Source organism: Vigna unguiculata, chromosome 4 (genome assembly GCF_037176805.1).
Source record: "Vigna unguiculata cultivar grain cowpea cultivar isolate G323 ecotype 2 chromosome 4, ASM3717680v1, whole genome shotgun sequence".
In the NCBI taxonomy this organism is placed as follows: domain Eukaryota; kingdom Viridiplantae; phylum Streptophyta; class Magnoliopsida; order Fabales; family Fabaceae; genus Vigna; species Vigna unguiculata.
The window spans coordinates 36,322,739-36,344,981 of NC_140795.1; the positions used below are offsets into that span (position 1 = coordinate 36,322,739).

The window sequence follows — 22,243 nt, forward strand, 5'->3', positions numbered from 1 at the left end:
AGTGAGTTAATTCAACCCGACTCACTTATTAGCGAGTAAAAAATATTTGAACCCGGTCTAGTAACAAGTTGGCTCACTGACTCACTTAATTAAAAAGATACAATTTTTTTTTAGTCAAAACTAAATTATAATTCCAATTAAAATTTAAATAAACTTTAATACAATCCAAATACAAACCAAAATCGTAAAAATACAAATTATCTATGTGTTGGCTAAAAACAACAACCTAACCTGACCCAAATGCAAAGTCCAACTTAATAAAAAATACTTGTATAACCCTTTATTTACGGGATGATGAACCAGCCTGGCTTACCATGGGTTCAACCCAGTTGAGCCAAGTTTTAGGTGGACTGGATCAAAAATCAACCCGTATTAAAATATATAAAAAAATTTCAATCCAATCCGACGTGAACTCGTAGTGGCTGGGTTAGCTCGTAAGTTCCAATTATTTTGAGAGCTTAAAAAAAGTCTATAATTAATAGATGTCAAACGGTGATGCATAAAGTGAAAATTTTAATAGTTAGAAAGAAAAAAAACACATGTTTTTGGACAAGTGTCAATGGTATAAATATGGATAGTTTAGATATTTCACCGGTATATTATATTTCATAATATTTGATTTATTTATCTCATTAGTAAAATTTAGTTATTATGGATTTATTAGGCACTTCCTACCACAAGCTAAATATATGGCCTTTGCTTCATGGACTTCTCTTCCTGCATCTCTCTCTATTCTTCCCGCACTCCATATCTTTAATGAAACTCCAATTATACCCTCTTCTCCTGTCACATTACCTTTTTAAGAAATATTTTATTGCACAAACATCCCTCATCCCTATGGATCATTCATTAGTTTATCATTTTATAGGGCTAAAATTTGTTCTGCATCATGGTAAAGTTTTTAAAATTTTAAAATTATATCTAAACTTTTTTATTAAGTTTTTGTCCTTTAAAAATTTAAGCATGCTTCTTTTAGATTCTTCTAAAATTTAATAATTATTATGTCAGTGCAAATAAGAATGATAGACGAACTTACATGGATGAGATTAATTAATATCAGTTATACTTTTAATTGATAATTACTTGCTAACATTATAAAAATTTATCAATTATCCTTGTCATTAATACAAATTTAACAAATATTTTTAAAGTTAAAGGAAAAAAATACAATATTTTTAAAATGTATTTAATTTATTGAAAAATTTATAGGACTAAATACACATTTTGTCCACTTGATACTACAAAACATATATTTTAATGTCATTTTCAAAATAATATTTACGTTTGTGCATATTTTGAGAAGTAAAGTGAATATTGATTTAATTTAACAACTTGTAGTAAAATTATTTTGCTTTAGTGTCACAAAAATAGAAATGATGGGTTCATAAATTCACATTTTTCTTACTTCTATATAAATAAAGAAATGACAATGAGGCACATGACGAAATGTTTAATTTCTTCAGGCGAATATCTTTAAATAAATAAAAAAAAAATTTGATGATGAAAAATATGCAAATAAATTATTAGCATAATAGATGGCAAATGCATTGTCTTGTTACTTAGAATTAAAAATAAGTTTTCTTGTCCAACTTCATCACCCTAAGTTTATTCAAACAGAGAACAACATCAAACAATTCTACTGAAATTACAGAACTAAAAACACCATATAAAATGAAAACATGTTTAAAACAACTAAACCAACCATACTTTCCAGCTTCTTCCAAGTTTACAACCTCAAACATTTGAGATATGTGTGATCTTTGAGATACTAAAAAATAACCAAAAAAAAAATGTCAATATCCCAAATGTGTAAACGAATTGTTACTCTCAATTAATTAATTAATGAATTATGTTATATTTTACAAAAGAGAAACTAAATATTTTTCAAAGTACAAATTGAGAAGACATATTCTTAATGAAAAATAAAAGAATTTAAATAACTTTTATTTCCTATAATAATTGGTTAATTTTATTTTGACTTTTAAAAAGTTATTTATTTTAATATCTATTTTTTTATACTTTAATCTTTGACATCAAAATTCCTTATCAAGTGAAGAAGTGACTTTTAGATGTACATCCTTATAAATTAGAGATATCACATTTATTAATTTTAAGAACATAATAATACTAAAAACTGTAAGAGAAAAAAAATATTTGTAAAAAGTAATGTAATAGCTGAGTAGACTGGAGAGAATAAAAAGGAAAATATTTATGTTTTAAAATGAAAGAAATGACATGTTAGTTTTTATGATTTTTCAAAATTATTTTATAACATACTTTTTCAAGGCCAACTTTCACAATGTAAATAAATGTGGGAAAATGTAAAAAACTTAAAAATAGAAAATCGAAAATTAGAGATGTTTGGAATTTTTGTAACTAAAATTCTAAAACAGACGTTGTTTTGTAAACAGTGATGAAAAAAGAAAAAACTTTCATCATATAATTTTTTTTAAAATAGAATTTTCGTTTTTCAAAAAAAAAAAGAAAAAGAAGCAAACAGGTCTATTTTGTCATTTCAAGTCTCAAAATAGAAGAAAAAAAAACTATTTTAACAAATATACAATAATATTGTAAGGAAATTTTTATGATATTTTAAATAATAGTTAATTTTTTAATCTTATTTAATGAATAAAAATAATTATTATGATAATGAGTAATACAGTGTGAAAATATTATGTTTCAGCTGGAACAGACACACATCAGTTTTTCATAAAACTTATCTTTTATTTATGTGTCTCTTTAAAATATTTACATGATTATATAATTATCAAAATTAATTATATTAAAATAGTTAAAAATATATGAAATTCTACTGAAACCTTCCACAGTTTATAATTTTTAATCTACTATTTATTAAAATATTTGTTTCTTATTAGTATTTTGTAAACAATTTATAAGAAATTAAACCATTACAGCAACAATATTACATAAATTTAACTCGTGACAAAATTATTTTTATTAGTTATTCGGGTTTTTTTGATGACATAAGTTTCTCATATATACATAAACTAACGTTTATGACCATTATATATATAAGCATGATGCCAAAAGCTGATTGGATAAATCAGTGAAAATACATGGTGTACGTTTACTTTTTTTAATTTTCAAAATAAAAGTAAATAAATTTTTTAATTGCTTTTTATAAATAATTTTTATTTATTTTGTTGATAATTTATTTTATTAAACATACTTAATTTAGTTTAAAAATGATTAATTTAAAAAAATATATCAAATGAATGAAATAGTAACAAATAGGTTACTTAAAATATAAAAATAGTAAAACTATTGTTTTAATTTAAAAAAATGGTTATTTATTAAATGATAAAATTGTGAATAGAAATGTGATACCAAAATAGAATATTCTTTTATATATATATATATATATATATATATATATATATATATATATATATATATATATATATATATATATATATATATATATATATATATAGATAAACATAATGTGAAAAGCTCAAACAAATATGTGTAAGAAAACCGCAACACACATTACCTGTTAATCCATCTTGCACCAACCATTTGTAATTGGAGAATTTCACCACTACCATATAAATGTCATCAATTAAATTGTTCATTAGGTCTTCAAGAATAAGATTGAGCCAAATGTAATCCAAAAGGTTATTGTAAATCCCACTGTCATACTGACGTAAAATTCATGACCGAAAAGAGAATATTCATGAATTTCAAAGATCGGATCTTGAGATAGCTCATCATCAATGCATAATTTTTCAAGTGGTGGTCCACACAGATTTAAATTATCTTTGTAATTTGAGGCATTGAAACTTTGTAGTTGTGTACCAGTTGGAATAACTCCACTTATATGATTATGTGACAAATCTAACATAGTGAGTCGATCAATTTGAGCAAGATTTAAAGGAATTGAACTAATAAATTGGTTTCTTGACAAATCAAGAAATTCAAGTGATTTTAGATTTCCAATATTTGAAGGGATTTGTCCAATAAAATTATTTCTTGACAAATTTAATGAAACCAACTCAACTAAATTCTCTATTTCCACTGGAATTTCTGCTGAAAAGTTATTACCGGAAAGATCAATGCCTTTTAGAAGTAATAACTCGGTAGTCTTGAATATTTGTTCTGAACCTTTCCACATCAAGAATGCATTCAAATAGTATGAATGATTGATTATCAAATCACTAGTGTTGATCAAATACCAATGACGTTCATAATCACTTGAAAATGTCTTGTTAACCATTGATGTGGAGGCCAAGTGGAGGCTCTTTCTTTTGCTATGACCATGTTGGGGATACTATGTACTTCATATCTCAAATCTTCGTACCCTTTGGACATTTATGTATGAGGCGTTTAATTAAATTGGATTTATCTATTTAATTGGGACATTACATTTATGGTATTAGAGCAGTCGTTCCTTAGGATTTATGGTCTAGTGTGCCTACTTAGCTACCATTGTACCTTGTGTGTTGCTAGCTAAGCTCTCAGCTAACCAAGTCTAACTCTTATTTTTCCTATGTGCTAGTGACATGGCACCTCAGCGTAGGAACTCTCAGCCTTCTCAGGGCGACGCACCAGATATCGCCAAGGCGATAGAAGCGATGGTGACTGCTATGACACAACAGAGTACAACAATGATGCAACAACATGAAGCATCAATGCAGCGACAGGCGGCATCGCTTGAGCAGCAGTAGTTGGTAATGCAGTAGATGGAGGTTGCTAGGGTGGCTGCTGAGGACGCTCACAGACAACACATAGAGGCCCTCCGTCAGTTGGACGAAAACAATACCACTACCCTTGTCCACGGTCCTGAACCAAGACCTTACCATCGGGAATGAAGTTTGGAAGACTTTCTGAAGCACTATCCAACTAAGTTCAATGGGAAGACCAGTCCAGATGTCGCAGATCAGTGGTTGAAGGACATCGAGAGAATCTTTGATGCTAAGATGTGCCCCGAGGAGAGCAGGCTGGCCTTCGCGGTTTACATGCTCATGGGTGAGGCTGAGCACTAGTGGATCAGTATGAAGTCCATCATGGAGGAGAGGCAGAAACCAATTACTTGGGAGGTCTTTAGGAGAAAGTTTCTCTCTGAGTACTTCCCTGACAGCGTCAAATATGCTAAAGAGGTGGAGTTCTTGCAGTTGACTCAAGGAAGCAAATCTATGGCTGAGTATGCGAAAAAATTCAAGTATCTCAGTCGTTTCTACAACATGCCGCTGGATGAAGAATGACGGTGCAGGAAATTTGAGAACGGTCTCCGTGGAGATCTTCGGCTGATGGTGACTCCACTGTCCATCAAGGACTTTGTAGCCTTGGTGGAGAAGGCTAAGGTCATGGAGAAGATGAAAGTGGAGGTGGAAACTCAGCACCCACACCAACAGAGAGTGGGAGGACCATCTGGGTCCAAGCATAGGCACGAGGAGAGGAGAAAACCCTATACTAGGCCCCCTTCCTAGTCTCAGGGGTCTAGGGAGTCTTCTTCCCAGCAGGGCAGGATTCAGTGCTACCAGTGTGGGGGACCGCACAAGAGGAATGTTTGCCCCCAGCTTGCAGGCTTCAAGAGGTGCAACAATTGTGGCAAGGAAGGCCACTTCGGCAGGGATTGCCCCACCCTCGCAAGGACAGCGACGCGTACCACAATTCTGGCCCCAGCCCAGAACCAATAGAGAAGGGGAGGCAACAAGCCTCAGGCATCGGAGAGAGTGTACGCCATGACTGGAGCGAAGGCAGCAGGCTCAGGTAACCTCGTCATGGATCATTGTGTGATTGCTGGTAAATCTACATGTGTATTGTATGACTTTGGAGCAACACACTCTTTTGTGTCTAAAACTTGTGTGCAAAGGTTAGGTTTGCTGGTTTGTGAACTACAATGTGACCTTGTGGTATCTACTCCGGCATCGGGTTTGGTCAGGACATCGTCCTTGTGTACTAGGTGTCCAGTGAAGGTAGAAGGACGCAGGTACAAAGTGAATCTGATTTGCCTACCTCTACAGGAGTTAGAAGTGATCCTAGGAATGGATTGGCTCTCTGCCAATCGTATCCTTATAGACTACCGAGAGAAGAAGTTGTTATTTCCCAACTTAGAGAAGCCTGAATTGTTATCGTCTCACGGGGTTTTGAAGGAGCTACATGACGGTGCTCAATGTTTCCTGATCTTAACACATCTAGAGGTAGATGGAGGAGAGATAAAGTCTGTCATACCAGTGGTAAGAATTTGAAGACGTGTTTCTAGAAGAAGTACCAGGGTTACCTCCTAATAGAGAAGTGGAGTTCGCGATTGACATGGTACTTGGAACCGGGCCAGTGTCGATGACTCCATACCATATGGCTCCGACAGAGTTGGTGGAACTCAAGAAGCAGATAGAGGAATTGTTGGGAAAGTAATTCATACGACCCAGTAATTCGCCTTGGGGAGCACCAATATTGTTAGTGAAGAAGAAGGATGAGAGTTCACGTTTGTGTGTGGACTACAGATAGCTGAACAAGATGAGTATAAAGAACAAGTATCCTCTCCCAAGGATAGACGATTTGATGGACCAACTACGTGGAGCAGCGATATTCTCGAAGATAGATTTACGGTCGGGATACCATCAGATTCTAGTAAAGGCAGATGATGTGCAGAAAATGACCTTTAGGTCCAAATATGGACACTACGAGTACGTGCTTATGCCTTTTGGTGTGACTAATGCTCCAGTGGTGTTTATGGACTACATGAATAGGATCTTCAGACCATTCTTGGATAAGTTCGTCGTGGTCTTCATAGACGACATCCTTATCTATTCCAGGACTCTAGAGGAGCATGCCGAGCACTTGAGGATAGTGCTTGGTATTCTAAGGGAAAAACAACTATATGCTAAGCTGTCCAAGTGTGAATTCTGGATGGATGAAGTGCAATTCTTGGGGCATGTAATATCTGCCTTGGGGATAGCGGTGGACCCATCAAAGGTGGAGGCTGTGGTAAAGTGGGAAAGTCCCAAGTCAGCGACGGAGATAAGAAGCTTTGTGGCTTTAGCTGGATACTATAGGAGGTTCATAGAGAGATTCTCCAAGATAGTGGCACCTCTGACCCAGCTTACCCGGAAGGACCAACCCTTCGCTTGGACAGATAAGTGTGAGGAAAGTTTCCAAAAGTTGAAGAGACGATTGACGAGCGCTCTGATATTGGTCATCCAGGATGTTGGTAAACCCTTTGAAGTTTATTGTGATGCCTCTCACCTTAGACTTGGTTGCGTTTTGATGCAAGAAAAGAAGGCAGTGGCTTATGCATCAAGACAACTCAAGGTGCATGAGAGGAATTACCCCACTCATGACTTGGAATTGGCTGTTATAGTATTTGCCTTGAAGATTTGGAGGCATTATCTCTACGGTGCTCAGTTTCGAGTATTCAGCGATCACAAGAGCCTCAAGTACTTATTCGATCAGAAGGAGTTAAACATGAGGCAGAGACGATGGATGGAATTCCTGAAGGACTATGATTTTGAACTGTTATATCATCCAGGAAAGGTAAATGTGGTAGTAGATGCCCTGAGTAGGAAGACTTTACATACCGCACACCTTATGATCAAGGAGGTGGAACTATTGGAGAAATTTAGGGACATGAAGCTGCGTGTGGAAATGGAATCCGAGTTCATTAGGTGTAGTACCTGGACTATATCTAGTGATTTCTTGGACTCAGTTAGGGAGAGGCAGTTGCTGGATGCTAGCTTGAACAAGGTGAGAGAACAACTTGGGTCAGATGAAGCGGAGGACTTTACTTTAGGTAGTGATGGAATACTCAGGTTCCAGGGCAGAGTGTGTGTACCTGATGATGTTGAGGTGAAAAGACTAATCCTTGAGGAGGGACACAAAAGTCGTCTTAGCTTGCATTCGGGCATGACTAATATGTACCAGGACCTCAAGGAAAATTTCTGGTGGCAGGGTATGAAGAAAGAAGTAGCACAGTTCGTTCGTGTCAGCCTGTCTGACCTGTCAGAAGGCAAAGGTGGAGCATCAGAGATCCGGTGAGATTATGCAGCCCTTGGAGATACCAGTATGGAAGTGAGATATCATCTCGATGGACTTTGTGACCCATTTGCCACGAACTTTTAGAGGGCATGACACCATTTGGGTCATAGTGGACCGACTGACCAAGAGTGCACATTTCTTGGCAATGAACCTGGGGATGTCTATGGTTAAGCTGGCTCAGTTGTACATCAAGGAGATTGTGAGGTTGCATGGGGTGCCTTCAGATCACGGTTTTGGCAAACCTTGTAGAGTGCTTTGGGAAGCAAGCTCACGATGAGTTTAGCCTATCATCCACAAACAGATGGTCAGTCTGAGAGGACGATCCAGTCACTTAAGGACTTATTGCGGACATGCATATTGGATCACTTAGGTGCTTGGGATGAAGTGTTACCATTGATTGAGTTCACCTACAACAATAGTTTCCATGCAAACATTGGGATGACACCATATAAGGCTCTTTACGGTTGGAAGTGTAAGACTCCTTTGTGTTGGTATCAGGATGGGGGAGGCAGTGTTAGTTGGGCCAGAATTGTTGGAGCAGACCACCGAGAAGGTGAGATTGGTGAGGAATAGAATGCAGGCTTCACAGAGCAGACAAAAGGCTTATGCAGACCGTAGGAGGAGGCCCTTGGAATTCGAGGCTGGAGATCACATGTTCTTGAGGGTGACCCGAACCACTGGTGTGGAAAGGGCTCTCCGCTCAAGAAAGCTTTCTCCTAAGTTCCTTGGCCCCTATCAGATCTCAAGGAGGATTGGACCAGTGGCTTATGAGATAGATTTGCCACCTTAGTTGGCAAATCTTCACCCGGTATTCCACATGTCGCAGTTGAGGAAGTATGTCTTTGATCCCTCTCATGTGCTAGAAGCAGAGAATGTACAAATCAGGGAGGATCTCACTGTGGAAGTACCACCAGTGACTCTAGAGGGTAGCAAAGTTAAGGAACGCCGAGGAAAACCAGTCAGTCTAGTCAAAGTCATATGGGATCGGAGAACAGGCGACTCGACTTGGGAGTTAGAGGAGGATATGAGGAAGTCCCATCCACATTTGTTTACCTGGTAAGTTTCTATTTTCGAGGTCAAAAATTTTGTTGTTGGAGAGATTGTAAAGCCTCTTTTTCTTACTGCCTTAAGGTTTAGGGCTTGGCCTTTTAATGGGCCTAAGATCAGCCCATTTAGAGGCTTTAAGACCCTAAGCTGCCCTTTTAGTTCCCATTTTCTGCTTGTACTTGGAAAACAGCTCACTCTCAACTCTTCTCTTTGTTACATAGCTCTACTAGGATTTTGGCTTCCCTCCTCCTTCTAAGCTAGCTGATCTTTGATATTCCTCTATTCTATGTAAGTTCTCTTAGCTCATCTTCGCCTTTCCAAGCTGGTTTTCTAAGCCAACAAAGATTCGTCGTGATAACATTATGTTCTTCAGTTTCCCCTGTTTTCAGCTCTTGAATCTACTCTTAGAGCTGCTGTGCTCAACTGTTAAGTGCCAGAATCCCTTTTCTAGCTATAACCAGGTAAGGGAAGCTAGGATTTTCGGTTTCTTGTGATTTTTCTGTCGCTTTGCTTTTGTTTCGTGTTTGTATGGATTGGTTGCCATTGTGTTTGATTTGGAATATGTTAAAGCATGATTTGATTTAAATGTTTGGCTGTTGCATGAGAGAACAGTGGCGAGCACTGGTTTTCTCCTCCAAGCGAGCTAGTCTCGCCTTGGCGAGATTAACAAAGGCTCGCCCAAGATCTGTTATTGGAATTGTCGCTTAGGCGACGAGTATTCTTTTTGAGCGAGGAGTGGTCTCACCTAGGCGAGAAGGGGCTCACCTGAGCGAGACCTCACAGAGTCCACTGCTCCCCTGTTCGAGCCCTCTCCTAAGAGAGACGGGGCTCGCCTGAGCGAGAGGACCTCCCTCGCTTGAGCGAGACCTGTTATCATGAGTTGTATGAGTAGTTGTTTATACATGACTTTAGTATCATGGGAAGTTTCTTATTGGTTGGTGGATCATGTACAAAGCGTGAGTAGGGCGTAATTCCATGACTCTTGTAGTGAGAGCTCATGGTGGTGCCTCATCTGTAGGGCGTAATCCCACGGACCTTCCTAATAGGAGTCCTTGGTGGTGCCTCACCTAGTGGACTTAATTCCATGGACCTCGTGGTGAGAGTTCATGGTAGTGCCTCAACATAAGGACGTAATTCCACGTGAGTATCGTGGTGGTGCCTCAAGGCCAAAACATAATTCCACGAAGGCCACATCGTGGTGCCTCTTGTAAGGGTGTAATTTCGCGAAGGCCTCGCGGTGACGCCTCATTGTTAGGACGTAATTCCACTGCTTGGTGGTGGTGCCTCAGTTTACGTATCCGGATAGTCAAGTCTTGGGGTCTAAAAGGAATTGGAAATCTATGAGTGAATGTTTGTTATTTGTGTTTGACTGTGAAACTGTATGTTGACTGTTATGATGTAAGATTTCTTTACAGTAGCTTACCCTTTCGCTTGCCTGTATGTTGTGTGTGGTTTTCTCTTTTGCGATGAACATGTTTGGGATACTGTGTACTTCATATGTCAAATCTTCGTACCCTCTGGACATTTATGTATGAGGCGTTTAATTAAATTGGATTTATCTATTTAATTGAGATGTTACAGATCCAACAATCTAATGATCAAATAATTATATTATTTTGACCCCTCTAAAACTTATGGTTAAGATCCGCTGCTAATGAGTTATACCTTTAATTGATAATTTACGTGCTAAATTTATAAAAATTATCGATTATCCTTCTCATTAATACAAATTTAACAAATATTTTTAAAGTTAAAGGAAAAAATACAATATTTTTAAAATGTATTTAATTTATTAAAAATTTATAGGACTAAATACACATTTTATCCACTTGATGCTACAAAACATATATTTTAATTTCATTTTCAAAATAATATTTACGTTTGTGCATATTTTGAGAAGTAAAGTGAATATTGATTTAATTTAACAACTTGTAGTAAAATTATTTTGCTTTAGTGTCACAAAAATAGAAATGATGGGTTCATAAATTCACATTTTTCTTACTTCTATATAAATAAAGAAATGACAATGAGGCACATGACGAAATGTTTAATTTCTTCAGGCGAATATCTTTAAATAAAAAAAAATAAATTTGATGATGAAAAATATGCAAATAAATTATTAGCATAATAGATGGCAAATGCATTGTCTTGTTACTTAGAATTAAAAATAAGTTTTCTTGTCCAACTTCATCACCCTAAGTTTATTCAAACAGAGAACAACATCAAACAATTCTAACTGAAATTACAGAACTAAAAACACCATATAAAATGAAAACATGTTTAAAACAACTAAACCAACCATACTTTCCAGCTTCTTCCAAGTTTACAACCTCAAACATTTAAGATATGTGTGATCTTTGAGATACTGAAAAAATAACAAAAAAAAATGTCAATACCCCAAATGTGTAAACGAATTGTTACTCTCAATTAATTAATGAATGAATTATATTATGTTTTACAAAAGAGAAACTAAACATTTTTCAAAGTACAAATTGAGAAGACATATTCTTAATGAAAAATAAAAGAATTTAAATAACTTTTATTTACATATTTTGACTTTTAAAAAGTTATTTATTTTAATATCTATTTTTTTATACTTTAATCTTTGACATCAAAATTCCTTACCAAGTGAAGAAGTGACTTTTAGATGTATATCCTTATAAATTAGAGGTATCAAATTTATTAATTTTAAGAACATAATAATACTAAAAACTTTAAAAGAAAAGAAATATTTGCGAAAAGTAATGTAATAGCTGAGTAGACGGGAGAGAATAAAAAGGAGAAAGTGTCTTCAATCTGAGGAAAAGATTTATGTTTTAAAATGAAAGAAATTACATGTTAGTTTTTATGATTTTTCAAAAATTATTTTATTACATACTTTTTCAAGGCCAACTTTCAGAATGTAAATAAATGTGGGAAAAATGTAAAAAACTTAAAAATAGAAAATCGAAAGTTAGAGATGTTTGGAATTTTTTTAACAAAACTCTAAAAGAGACATTGTTTTGTAAACAGTGATGACAAAAAAAAAACTTTCGCCGTATATATATTTTTTAAAATAGATTTTTCTTTTTTCAAAAGAAAAAAAAAAGCAAACAGGTCTATTTTGTCATTTCAAGTCTCAAAATAGAAGAAAAAAATATTATTTTAATAAATATACAATAATATTATAAAGAAGTTTTTATAATATTTTAAATAATAATTAATTCTTTAATCTTATTTTAGTCAATAAAAATAATTAACATGATAATGAGTAATATATTGTGAAAATATTTTGTTTCAGCTGGAACGCTGACAATCATCAGTTTTTCATAAAACTTATCTTTTATTTATCTATGTCTCTTTAAAATATTTACATGATTATATAATTATCAAAATTAATTATATTAAAATAGTTAAAAATATATGAAATCCTACTGAAACCGTCCATTGTTATAACTTTTAATCTACTATTTATTAAAATATTTGTTTCTTATTAGTATTTTGTAAACAATTTATAAGAAATTAAACCATTACAACAACAATATTACATAAATTTAACTCGTGGCAAAATTATTTTTATTAGTTATTTGGGTTTTTTTGATGAGATAAGTTTCTCATATATACATAAACTAACGTTTATGACCATTATATATATAAACATGACGAAAAGCTGATTGGATAAATCAATGAAAATACATGGTGTACGTTTACTTTTTTTAATTTTTAAAATAAAAGTAAATAATTTTTTTTAAAATTTTTTTATAAATATTTTTTTTATTTATTTTGTTGATAATTTCTTTTATTAAACATACTTAATTTAGTTTAAAAATGGTTAATCTAAAAAAAATCAAATGAATGAAACAGTAACAAATAGGTTACTTAAAAAATAAAAATAGTAAAACAATAGTTTTAATTTAAAAAAAATGGTTATTTATTAAAGGATAAAATTGTAAATAGAAATGTAGATATCAAAATAGAATATATAATATATATATATATATATATATATATATATATATATATATATATATATATATATATATATATATATATATATATATAGGTATAGATAAACATAATGTAAAAAGCTCAAACAAATATGTGTAAGAAAACCGCAAAACACATTACCTCTTAATCCACTGTGCACCAACCATTTGTGATTGGAGAATTTCACCACTACCATATAAATGTCGTCAATTAAATTGTTCATGAGGTCTTCAAGAATAAGATTGAGCCAAATGTAATCCAAAAGGTTATTGTAAATCCCAGTGTCATACTGATGTAAAATTCATGACCGAAAAGAGAATATTCATCAATTTCAAAGATTGGATCTTGAGATAGTCCATCATGGATGCATAATTTTTCAAGCGGTGGTCCACAAAGATTTAGATTATCTTCATAACTTGAGGCATTGAAACTTTGTAGTTGTGTGCCAGTTGGAATAACTCCACTTAGATGATTATGTGACAAATCTAACATAGTGAGTCGATCAATTTGAGCAAGACTTAAAGGAATTGAACCAATAAATTGGTTTCTTGACAAATCAAGAAATTCAAGTGATTTTAGATTTCCAATATTTGAAGGGATTTGTCCAATAAAATTATTTCTTGACAAATTTAATGAAACCAACTCAACTAAATTCTCTATTTCCACTGGAATTTCTGCTGAAAAGTTATTACCGGAAAGATCAATGCCTTTTAGAAGTAATAACTCGATAGTCTTGAATATTTGTTCTGAACCTTTCCACATCAAGAATACATTCAAATTGTATTGCCGATAGGATTTGAAATCACTAATGTAGATAAAATAATCATGACTTCCATAATCACTTGAAAATGTCTTGTTAACCATTGATGTAAAATTATTTATACATGCAGGAATTTGTCCAGATAAGTTATTTAGTGAGAGATCAAATATTTTGATGCTATTTAGATAACAAATTTGTAATGGTAAAATTCCATTGAAATTATTACTTCCCAAACTTAAGATTTGCAACTCTTGCATTTCGCTCCCGATCCAAGTAGGGATTTGCCCTGATAAATTGTTGTTTGACATATCAAGCATCACTAAGTTTGTACAACGTCTTAGGGAGAAAGGGATCTCATGTTTTAAGTTGTTGTTTCTTAATAATAATGCTTGAAGACTAAGAAGCAATCCTAATGAAGTAGGAATGTTTCCTGAGAATTTATTGTGGCTCAAATCTAAATAAGCTAATGACTTAAAATGGCTCCAACAATCTGGAATTTGTCCAGAAAGATGATTATGTGAAAGGTCTAATTGATATAATGTTTCTTCAAGACCACTAGCACATAAAAATGAATGTGAATCTGAGAAATTATTATTAGATAAATCAAGAAATATGGAACCTCGTAGAAATGGTGGAATAGGACCTTCAAATTGATTTGATGCAAGACTTAGGAAACCAATAATATTCTTTCCAGAAAAATTTGGAATTATACCATGGAGACTATTGTTTGAAATATCTATTGAACCCACATTTCCAGAAGCTAATTTAGCCCAAAACCACCTTGGAACCACATCCAATATTTTAGAATTTGAAATGTCAAGTTCGTCATATTTATTTTGCTTTCGCAACCATTTGGGAAATGTACCTAACAAGCAAGATTTCAACCTTATGGAACTCAACTGAAAAGGTGGGACCCAATTTTGGGTAAATGTCAAGGTTAATGGATTGTTAGATAAGTCCAAGTAAAATAGCTTGGTTACATTAACAAAATGGCAGTCAGTGAACACACCATTTAAGGAATTTGACTGTATGTCTAATTCTTCTAGTTGAGGTGGAAATTGAATATTTCTTAAAATCTTTCCACTTAGCTTGTTTTCACCAATAGATAACACTCTTAAAGATGTGAATATTGAGAGGTCAATTAGTGTGCCATTGATTTCATTCATGTGTAGATATAATTCTTTTAATGAATATCTAGCACATCCAGATAAATGATGAATTATTATTGAAAACTCTACACTCAATCTGTTATCCTCCATTCTTAATGAGTGCAAAGCGCATGCATTTCCAAATGATCTGGGAATTCCACCTTCTAGAAAGTTTGATGAGATTGATAAAGTTTCCAAGTGAAATGGTAAATTACTATCTTCTCTTATCTTTCCATTCAAGTGATTGTTTGAAAGATCCAATGACATCAAAGCTGAAAAAGCTGAAAGGTCAGGAATCGTACCATTGATTTGATTTCCTTGCAAGCTCAAATGTTCTAGTGTGTATTTAGCGCATCCAGACAAGTGATGTATTATTGTTGAAAGCTCATCACTCAGGTTATTATCCGTTATGTCCAATGAGCGCAAAGCACATGCACTGCCAAATGACTTTGGAATTCCGCCTTCTAGAAGATTTGATGAGAGTGATAAAAATTCCAATCGAAATGGTAATTTGTTACCTTCTTTTAACATTCCAACTAATCGATTATTTGAAAGATGCAATGATTTCGAAGTTGAAAATGTTGAAAAGTTCGATAAAGATCCAGTAATATAATTGTCTCCCAAATCCAAATCTTGTAGCGAGTATTTAATACAACCACTAGACATATTATGAAGAATTGATGGAAGGTCTTCTGTTAAATTGTTTCCTCGCATGTATAAAGAGTGTAAGGTGCATATATTCACGAAGGATTTCAAAACCTCACCCTTGAAATTATTAAAGGAAAGGTCAAGGCGCTCAAGAGAATTCATTGCCAAGCCAAAATGATTGGATACAGAACCTTCCAAGTTGTTATAAGAAAGGTCTAGCTCAACAAGGTTGCAAGTGATATTTGCCACCCACTGGAATATCACGGGTGACGTGAAGGTGTTGTCAGAAAGATGAAAGGCCAAAAGGGAAGTAGAAAAGTTGAATTCGAAAGGCCTCAATGAAAGGATAAAATGATCAGAAAGGCTACAATCAATTAAGCCTAACTCTCTTAGTTTTGGTAGCATGACAATGTTTTGCAGGAAAGTATGAGAAGTATTAAGACCATTGACGGACCACAAGTAAAGATGGGTTAAAGAAATGAGATTAGATAGGAACTTACCCCCATCGTTGATTTGGAGTACTCCATTGTAATAATCCCCAAGATAAAGCTGTTGTAAGTTTGACAGATTCCCAAATTCGGATGGAATATTTCCTTCAAAAGAATTTCTTGTGAGATCAAGATGTTCCAACTTAGAAAGGTTTCCAAGTTGGGATGGTATAGTTCCGACAAGAGAATTGTCTGCGAGATCAAGATACTCCAACTTGGAGAGATTTCCGAGTTGAGTAGGGATAGAACCCTCAAGATGATAATTTCTCGCAAGATTCAAGTATTTCAAATGAGAAAGAGACCCAAACTGACTTGGAATTTTTCCGTCAAAATCACACCATGAGAGATCAAGGTATCTCAAGTTGCTGAGAGAACCAAGAAACTCTGGGATATGTGAAAAAGAATTGTCACTGAGGTTGAGATACTTTAACTGTTGCAACTCAATCAATGATTGGTGGATCTTTCCGCTGATATAATAAGACCATGATTCAGTTTCATAATCATACTCACCATGAAGGTCGAGGCTTACGATATTAGCAGTGAGGTTGCTGCAGCGAATCCCTTTCCATTGGCAGCAATCAGCAGTGGTCCAAGAAGACAGCATGTCAAATTCATCAACAATGGAAGCTTTGAATCGGAGGAGTGCTTCCCTCTCCCTTTCTAAACACCTTATCTCCTTCTCACCACCAACAATCTGGAATGCCACCAAACACACAATAAATATTATCACTTTCAAACCAATCGGACTCATCACTGACACTCTAATGCTTATCATCACAAACACACAATTCTTCTTCAGAATGTATTAAAAGAGATGATATTGGTATAAGGTTACCATTCCCAGTAAGCCATATATATACCATTCCAGATTCACCCAACCTACACAAACTACAAAAACAGTGTTACATATATGATATATTCATGTACTTATGGTTAAAATTCAAAATAATTATACAAAAATAATATGCAACCAAATTTTATAATTATTATATTGAAGACGTAACTTTTGGGGGAAGACTATTTATAATTTTTTCTTTAACTCAAATGTATTATTCTGCATTAAAAGCTAAAAATATTCGGAGCTAAATGTTACTTAGTTACTACTATTTTATGCTTTTTGAAATTCTGTGTTGTGGTATACTAAGTTTTAAAATTTTAATATAGTATTTTATATTTTGAAAAAGATTTATTATATATTTTTAATATAATCGTTAAATATATTAATAAAATTACTGGTAGATGTGTCTATTGATCTATTTATTAGTTAAAAATGGCTAAAATAATGTTTTTAGAAATGTAAAATATTGCATTGAAACTTTAAAACTTTATTAATAAACAAATATCTCAACCAGTTCTATTAAAGTGGAAATTTAAACTATAAAAAACACTAAAACCTAAAAAGACTAAAGTATTAATCTAATATACGTGTAAAATAATTTATTAAGTTATGAAAATAAATTGTACAAGTTATTCTTCTTTCTATAAACTTTTCAAGTTGTCACCACTAAAATATTTAATAATATTTTCTAAAGAATATTTTGTATTTCTTAATTATGGGTAGAATAACATCAATTTCGAAGCAGAAGTTGATAAAAATATTTCAGCAAAATAACTAATTATATTTTTAAAATTAACAAAATTTTAGGGAAATGACTTCAAAAGTCTACTAAAAGAACAAAATAAGAAAAGGATTTTAAAATTGATTACAAACTTTTATATATTATGATTTATCACCCATCTTGGTACACGAAGTAGTTTTTTTTTTTTTTTTTTTTTTTTCATTTTCTTAAATTAAATACGAGTACTTTAAGTAAAATGGCATGTGATTCTTTATAACTGTAGAACTAATAATATTTATACAACCATTAAATTATATCTTTTATAATGAAAAGAAGTCCCTTGCTAAGTTGGACATGCAAAAAATAATAAAAATAATTCACCTTCTAAAATTTAAGTTTCAAAAATTCTTTTACATATTTTTCCTAACTTGTCATTAGGGCTTGAATAATTCCAATGACTTAAAACTGATAAAAGATCAATACAACGACTTCAAAAGTCTCTGATTATAAATAAGTAAAGAAAACAATTTTGATTGGATAACATATATTTATTTTAAAAATATTGTAATTTTTGTGGACAGAGTTTTAATTGAAAATAAAACAACCTTTGCGAGTGTAGAAGATGTGACATCCCATTTAATAAATAAATCTATGAGCACCTGGCATGAAATACATAAGTACTAACTATTACATTTATCCAAAAACATATTTAGAAGGAAAGATTAAGACACACCACGATGCCATGAATAAAACATAATAAGAGTTTGATAGTTGTCCAAAAAGCTTGCTCATAGAGCAAAAGATTACATAGGCAACAATGCCCCCCTAAAGATGCTCTATAGAGCCAGATCCAACCATGCGTACTACACTGTCGCATTTCCACCATCCCGATGACCATTAGGGGTTTCCACATCTGCTCACACCAACAAATTGATGATCATTGCAAAAGGAAAAACCACACAAGACAAACACAAGCAAAAGGGTAAGCTAGAGTAAAAAGAGATTTTGAACATGTTATAGCAAGAAGATAATTGAAACAGATCATAAACATGCTGATTACTGTTTGTGATTAGTGTTAATGATTAGGGTTTTTAGAACAAACCCTAAACCACAAAATTAAAAAAAACCCTACCTCGCCGACGAAGATGCAAACCCTTCGCGACAAAATCTTCACAGAACGAAAAATAATCTTTGATGGTGGGTCATGCATAGCCTCTGAAATCCCCCAATTCAAAGAAATCCTCAAATCCTAATGAATCCTTAAATCTAATTCGACAAATTATAAACCCTAAAACTCTCTAATTAAAATTAAAAAGCTAGCACAGTAAAATAACGACCCCGTCATTGAGCAGTGCTCCACGTCACAGAAACGAACCACGCTGGCCACTGTTCCATTAACTATTTAGACGGAGTTAAGGAAAAGAATATAATTGAATGAAATTAACGAAAAGTATGACCAAATTGAAAACAATTTCAAAAGTAGGACCAAACTGAAAAAACTTCACCAAAACTATGACCAAATGACTATTTAAGCCAACTACAAAATAACAACCAATCAAAATTAAAAAAATATGGAAAACAACTTTAAAATTAACAATATTATAGGAAGATGACTTTAAAAGTCTACTAAAAGAACAAGAAAACGACTTTAAAATTGATTTCAAACTTTTATATATTACTATTTATCACCCAACTTGATACACGAAATAGTTTTTCTTTTCTTTATTTTTTAAATAAAATACTACTACTTTTAGTAAGATGGCACGTATATGTGATTCTTTGTGATTCTTTATGTGCATAATTTATCCTATATTTATACAACCATTAAATTATATCTTTTATAATTTATGAAAAGATGTCCCTTTCTAAGTTGGACATGCAACTTGTGACATCCCATTTAAATAGAGATAAATCTACTAAATAAAACATCACATAAATATAATATGAAATAGAGCATAAGACAAAGAGTATATATGTATCAACCATTACAGTTATCCATAGTTATATTGGAAGAAGAGTTACAACAGAGTACTAAAAAGGCAACAATTTAAAATAAAAGTTTGCTCATAAAGCAATTAAAGCATTAAGGCAAAAGTGCATGCAAAAGATGCTTCCAGGAGCGAAAGACAACCCATGCCAGACTAGGTTGCAGTGTTTCCCTCATCACTGCGATCACCAGGGGTTTTCATATCTACTCACACCAAATAATTGGTGATCATTGCAAAAAGAAAAAGCCAAACAAAGAACATACAACAAACAAAAAGGGTATAAGCTAGAGTAAAAATAATTTTGAACATGTTATAGCGAGCAAAAATTGAAACATATCATAAACATGCAACACAGTAGGCATACAATCATGTGATAGCAAACAAACAGGACGCTATATAATACGATCGGATTCACTGGATGTCTGCACTTATGATGGCATCTACAGCTCTGCAGAGCCATTGTCGATGAATTTCATCCTACCGCGCACAAGGTTAGCCTTAAATCATCTAAGGTCTGCCAAAGACTATTTATTAAGTTATGAAAATAAATTGTACAAGTTATTCTTCTTTCTATAAACTTCTCAAGTTGTCACCACTGAAATATTTAATAATATTTTTTAAAGAATATTTTGTATTTCTTCATTATTGGTAGAATAACATCAATTTCCAAGCATAAGTTGACAAAAATATTTCTGCAAAATAACTAATTATATTTTTAAAATTAACAAAGTTTTAGGGAGATGACTTCAAAAGTCTACTAAAAGAACAAAATAAGAAATAGACTTTAAAATTGATTACAAACTTTTAAATTAATGGTGTTATTGCCTTTTTCATTTTAATTTTAAACCAACTCTAATTCTAAATTAAAATATTTAATAAAAATATGCTTTTTAATAAGAATATTCATATAACATTTATATACAAATTAAATTTTGTATCAATTTGGAAAGGAACAAGAATGCTAAATTTAAAAAAAAAAAAATAGGACCAGATTGAGAAAAAATAATGAATATTAAGACCAAATTGAATATTAAAAAAATGACACGTAATTTTTTTTAATTAAAAAAATTAAAAAATCACAAAATGACACGTGACATGACATGAGCTTGACACGTGGCATGACATGAGCTTGACACGTGTACATATTTATTTGAATAACAAAAATTTTAAAAAAATCAAAAAAATTAAAAAAATCACAAAATAACACGTGTCGGTTACTATTCACAGTCCATTAACTATTTTAATATAGTATTTTATATTTTGAGAAAGATTTATTATATATTTTTATTATAATCGATAAATAGGTTAACAAAATTATTGGTAGATGTGTCTATTGATCTATTTATCAGTTCAAGGTGCTAAAATAGTTTTTTACAAATATAAAATATTGGATTGAAACTTTTAAAACTTTATCAATAAACAAATATTCAATTAATGTGGAAATTTAATGTATAAAAAACACTAAAACATAAAAAAAAAAAAGACTAAAGTATTCATCTAATACGCGTAAAATAGTTTATTAAGTTATGTAAACAAATTGTACAAGTTGTTCTCTTTCTCTAAACTCTTTTAAGTTGTCACCGCTAAAATATGTAATAATATTTTTTAAAGTTTTTTTTTTATTTCTTCATTATTGGTAGAATAACATCAATTTCCAAGCAGTTTGATAAAAATATAACTGCAAAATAACAAACAATCAAAATTATAAAAAAAAAAATGGACCACAACTTTAAAATTGAAAAATTATTGGAAGATGACTTCAAAAGTCTACTAAAAGAGGAAAATAAGAAAAGGACTTCTTTAAAATTTATTACAGACTTTTATATATTGTCATTTATCACCCAACTTGGTACACAAAGTAATTTTTATTATTTTTTTATTTTTTAAATAAAATACTACTACTTTTAGTAAAATGGCATGTATGCGATTTTTAATAAAATGTAGAACTTATCCTAATATTTATACAACCATTAAATTACATCTTTTATAATTTATGAAAATAAGTCCCTTTCTAAGTTGGACATGCAACTAATAATAAAAGTAATTTATTTTCTAAAATTTAAGTTAGAAAATTTCTTTTAAATATTTTTCTTAACTTTTCATTACGGCTTGAATAATTGCAATGATTTAAAAATGATAAAAGATAAACACTAAGACTTCAAAAGTCTCTGATTAAAAATAATTGAAAATGAAAATAACTTTGATTTGATATGCATAAGAGACTTTGAAAAACATTCCAATTGTAGAAACTTTAATGACTTACATCTCACGTTCTATACTATAGCGTGTGAAACATTTCTTTTCGGTCTTTAGTCTTTAAATTTTTGTCATTATTAAAAATTTTCATCAGATTTTTTTTGAAAACTTTTTAAAAAATTTGCAAGAAAATATTTCTTTTTACTATTTATTTTAAAAATCTTAATTGGCAGGTAATTTTTTCGTAGGTAATTATTTCCTACAAAATTATAAAATTCGTAAGTATTTTCTACAAAATTTGTTATGAAAAGTGTTTTATACAAAATATTTTTGCAAAAAAATTGGCATTAATTTTCTGCAACTTTTTTTTCATAACAAAATTTATAAGTATTTTCTACGTAAAAAATTTCAAAACAAAATTGGTAGAAAATATGAGTTTTTTAGT

The 22,243-nt window shown here is 32.1% G+C and overlaps 2 protein-coding genes across 3 annotated transcripts; one reads left to right on the forward strand and one right to left on the reverse strand.

The window, feature by feature from the left end:
- Window positions 1–5,705: 5,705 nt before the first annotated feature.
- LOC114180697 (uncharacterized) lies at window positions 5,706–6,378 on the forward strand. The gene is made up of 2 exons (XM_028066998.1): window positions 5,706–6,129; window positions 6,227–6,378. The coding sequence occupies exons 1-2, from the start codon at window positions 5,706–5,708 to the stop codon at window positions 6,376–6,378; spliced, it is 576 nt and encodes a 191-aa protein (XP_027922799.1).
- A 4,810-nt stretch (window positions 6,379–11,188) lies between these two features.
- Window positions 11,189–16,845, reverse strand: LOC146887099 (receptor-like protein 1). 2 transcript variants are annotated; one of them, XM_085672339.1, is made up of 2 exons: window positions 16,068–16,845; window positions 11,189–11,410 (listed from the first exon to the last, which is right to left on the reverse strand). In XM_085672339.1, exons 1-2 carry the CDS (start codon window positions 16,828–16,830, stop codon window positions 11,385–11,387), a joined length of 789 nt encoding a protein of 262 aa, XP_085528465.1. In that variant the 5' UTR covers window positions 16,831–16,845; the 3' UTR covers window positions 11,189–11,384. The 2 variants fall into 2 exon arrangements, with proteins under 2 accessions (XP_085528465.1, XP_085528466.1); XM_085672340.1 differs by lacking the exon at window positions 11,189–11,410 and adding an exon at window positions 13,168–13,300.
- Between the last annotated feature and the right edge of the window lie 5,398 nt (window positions 16,846–22,243).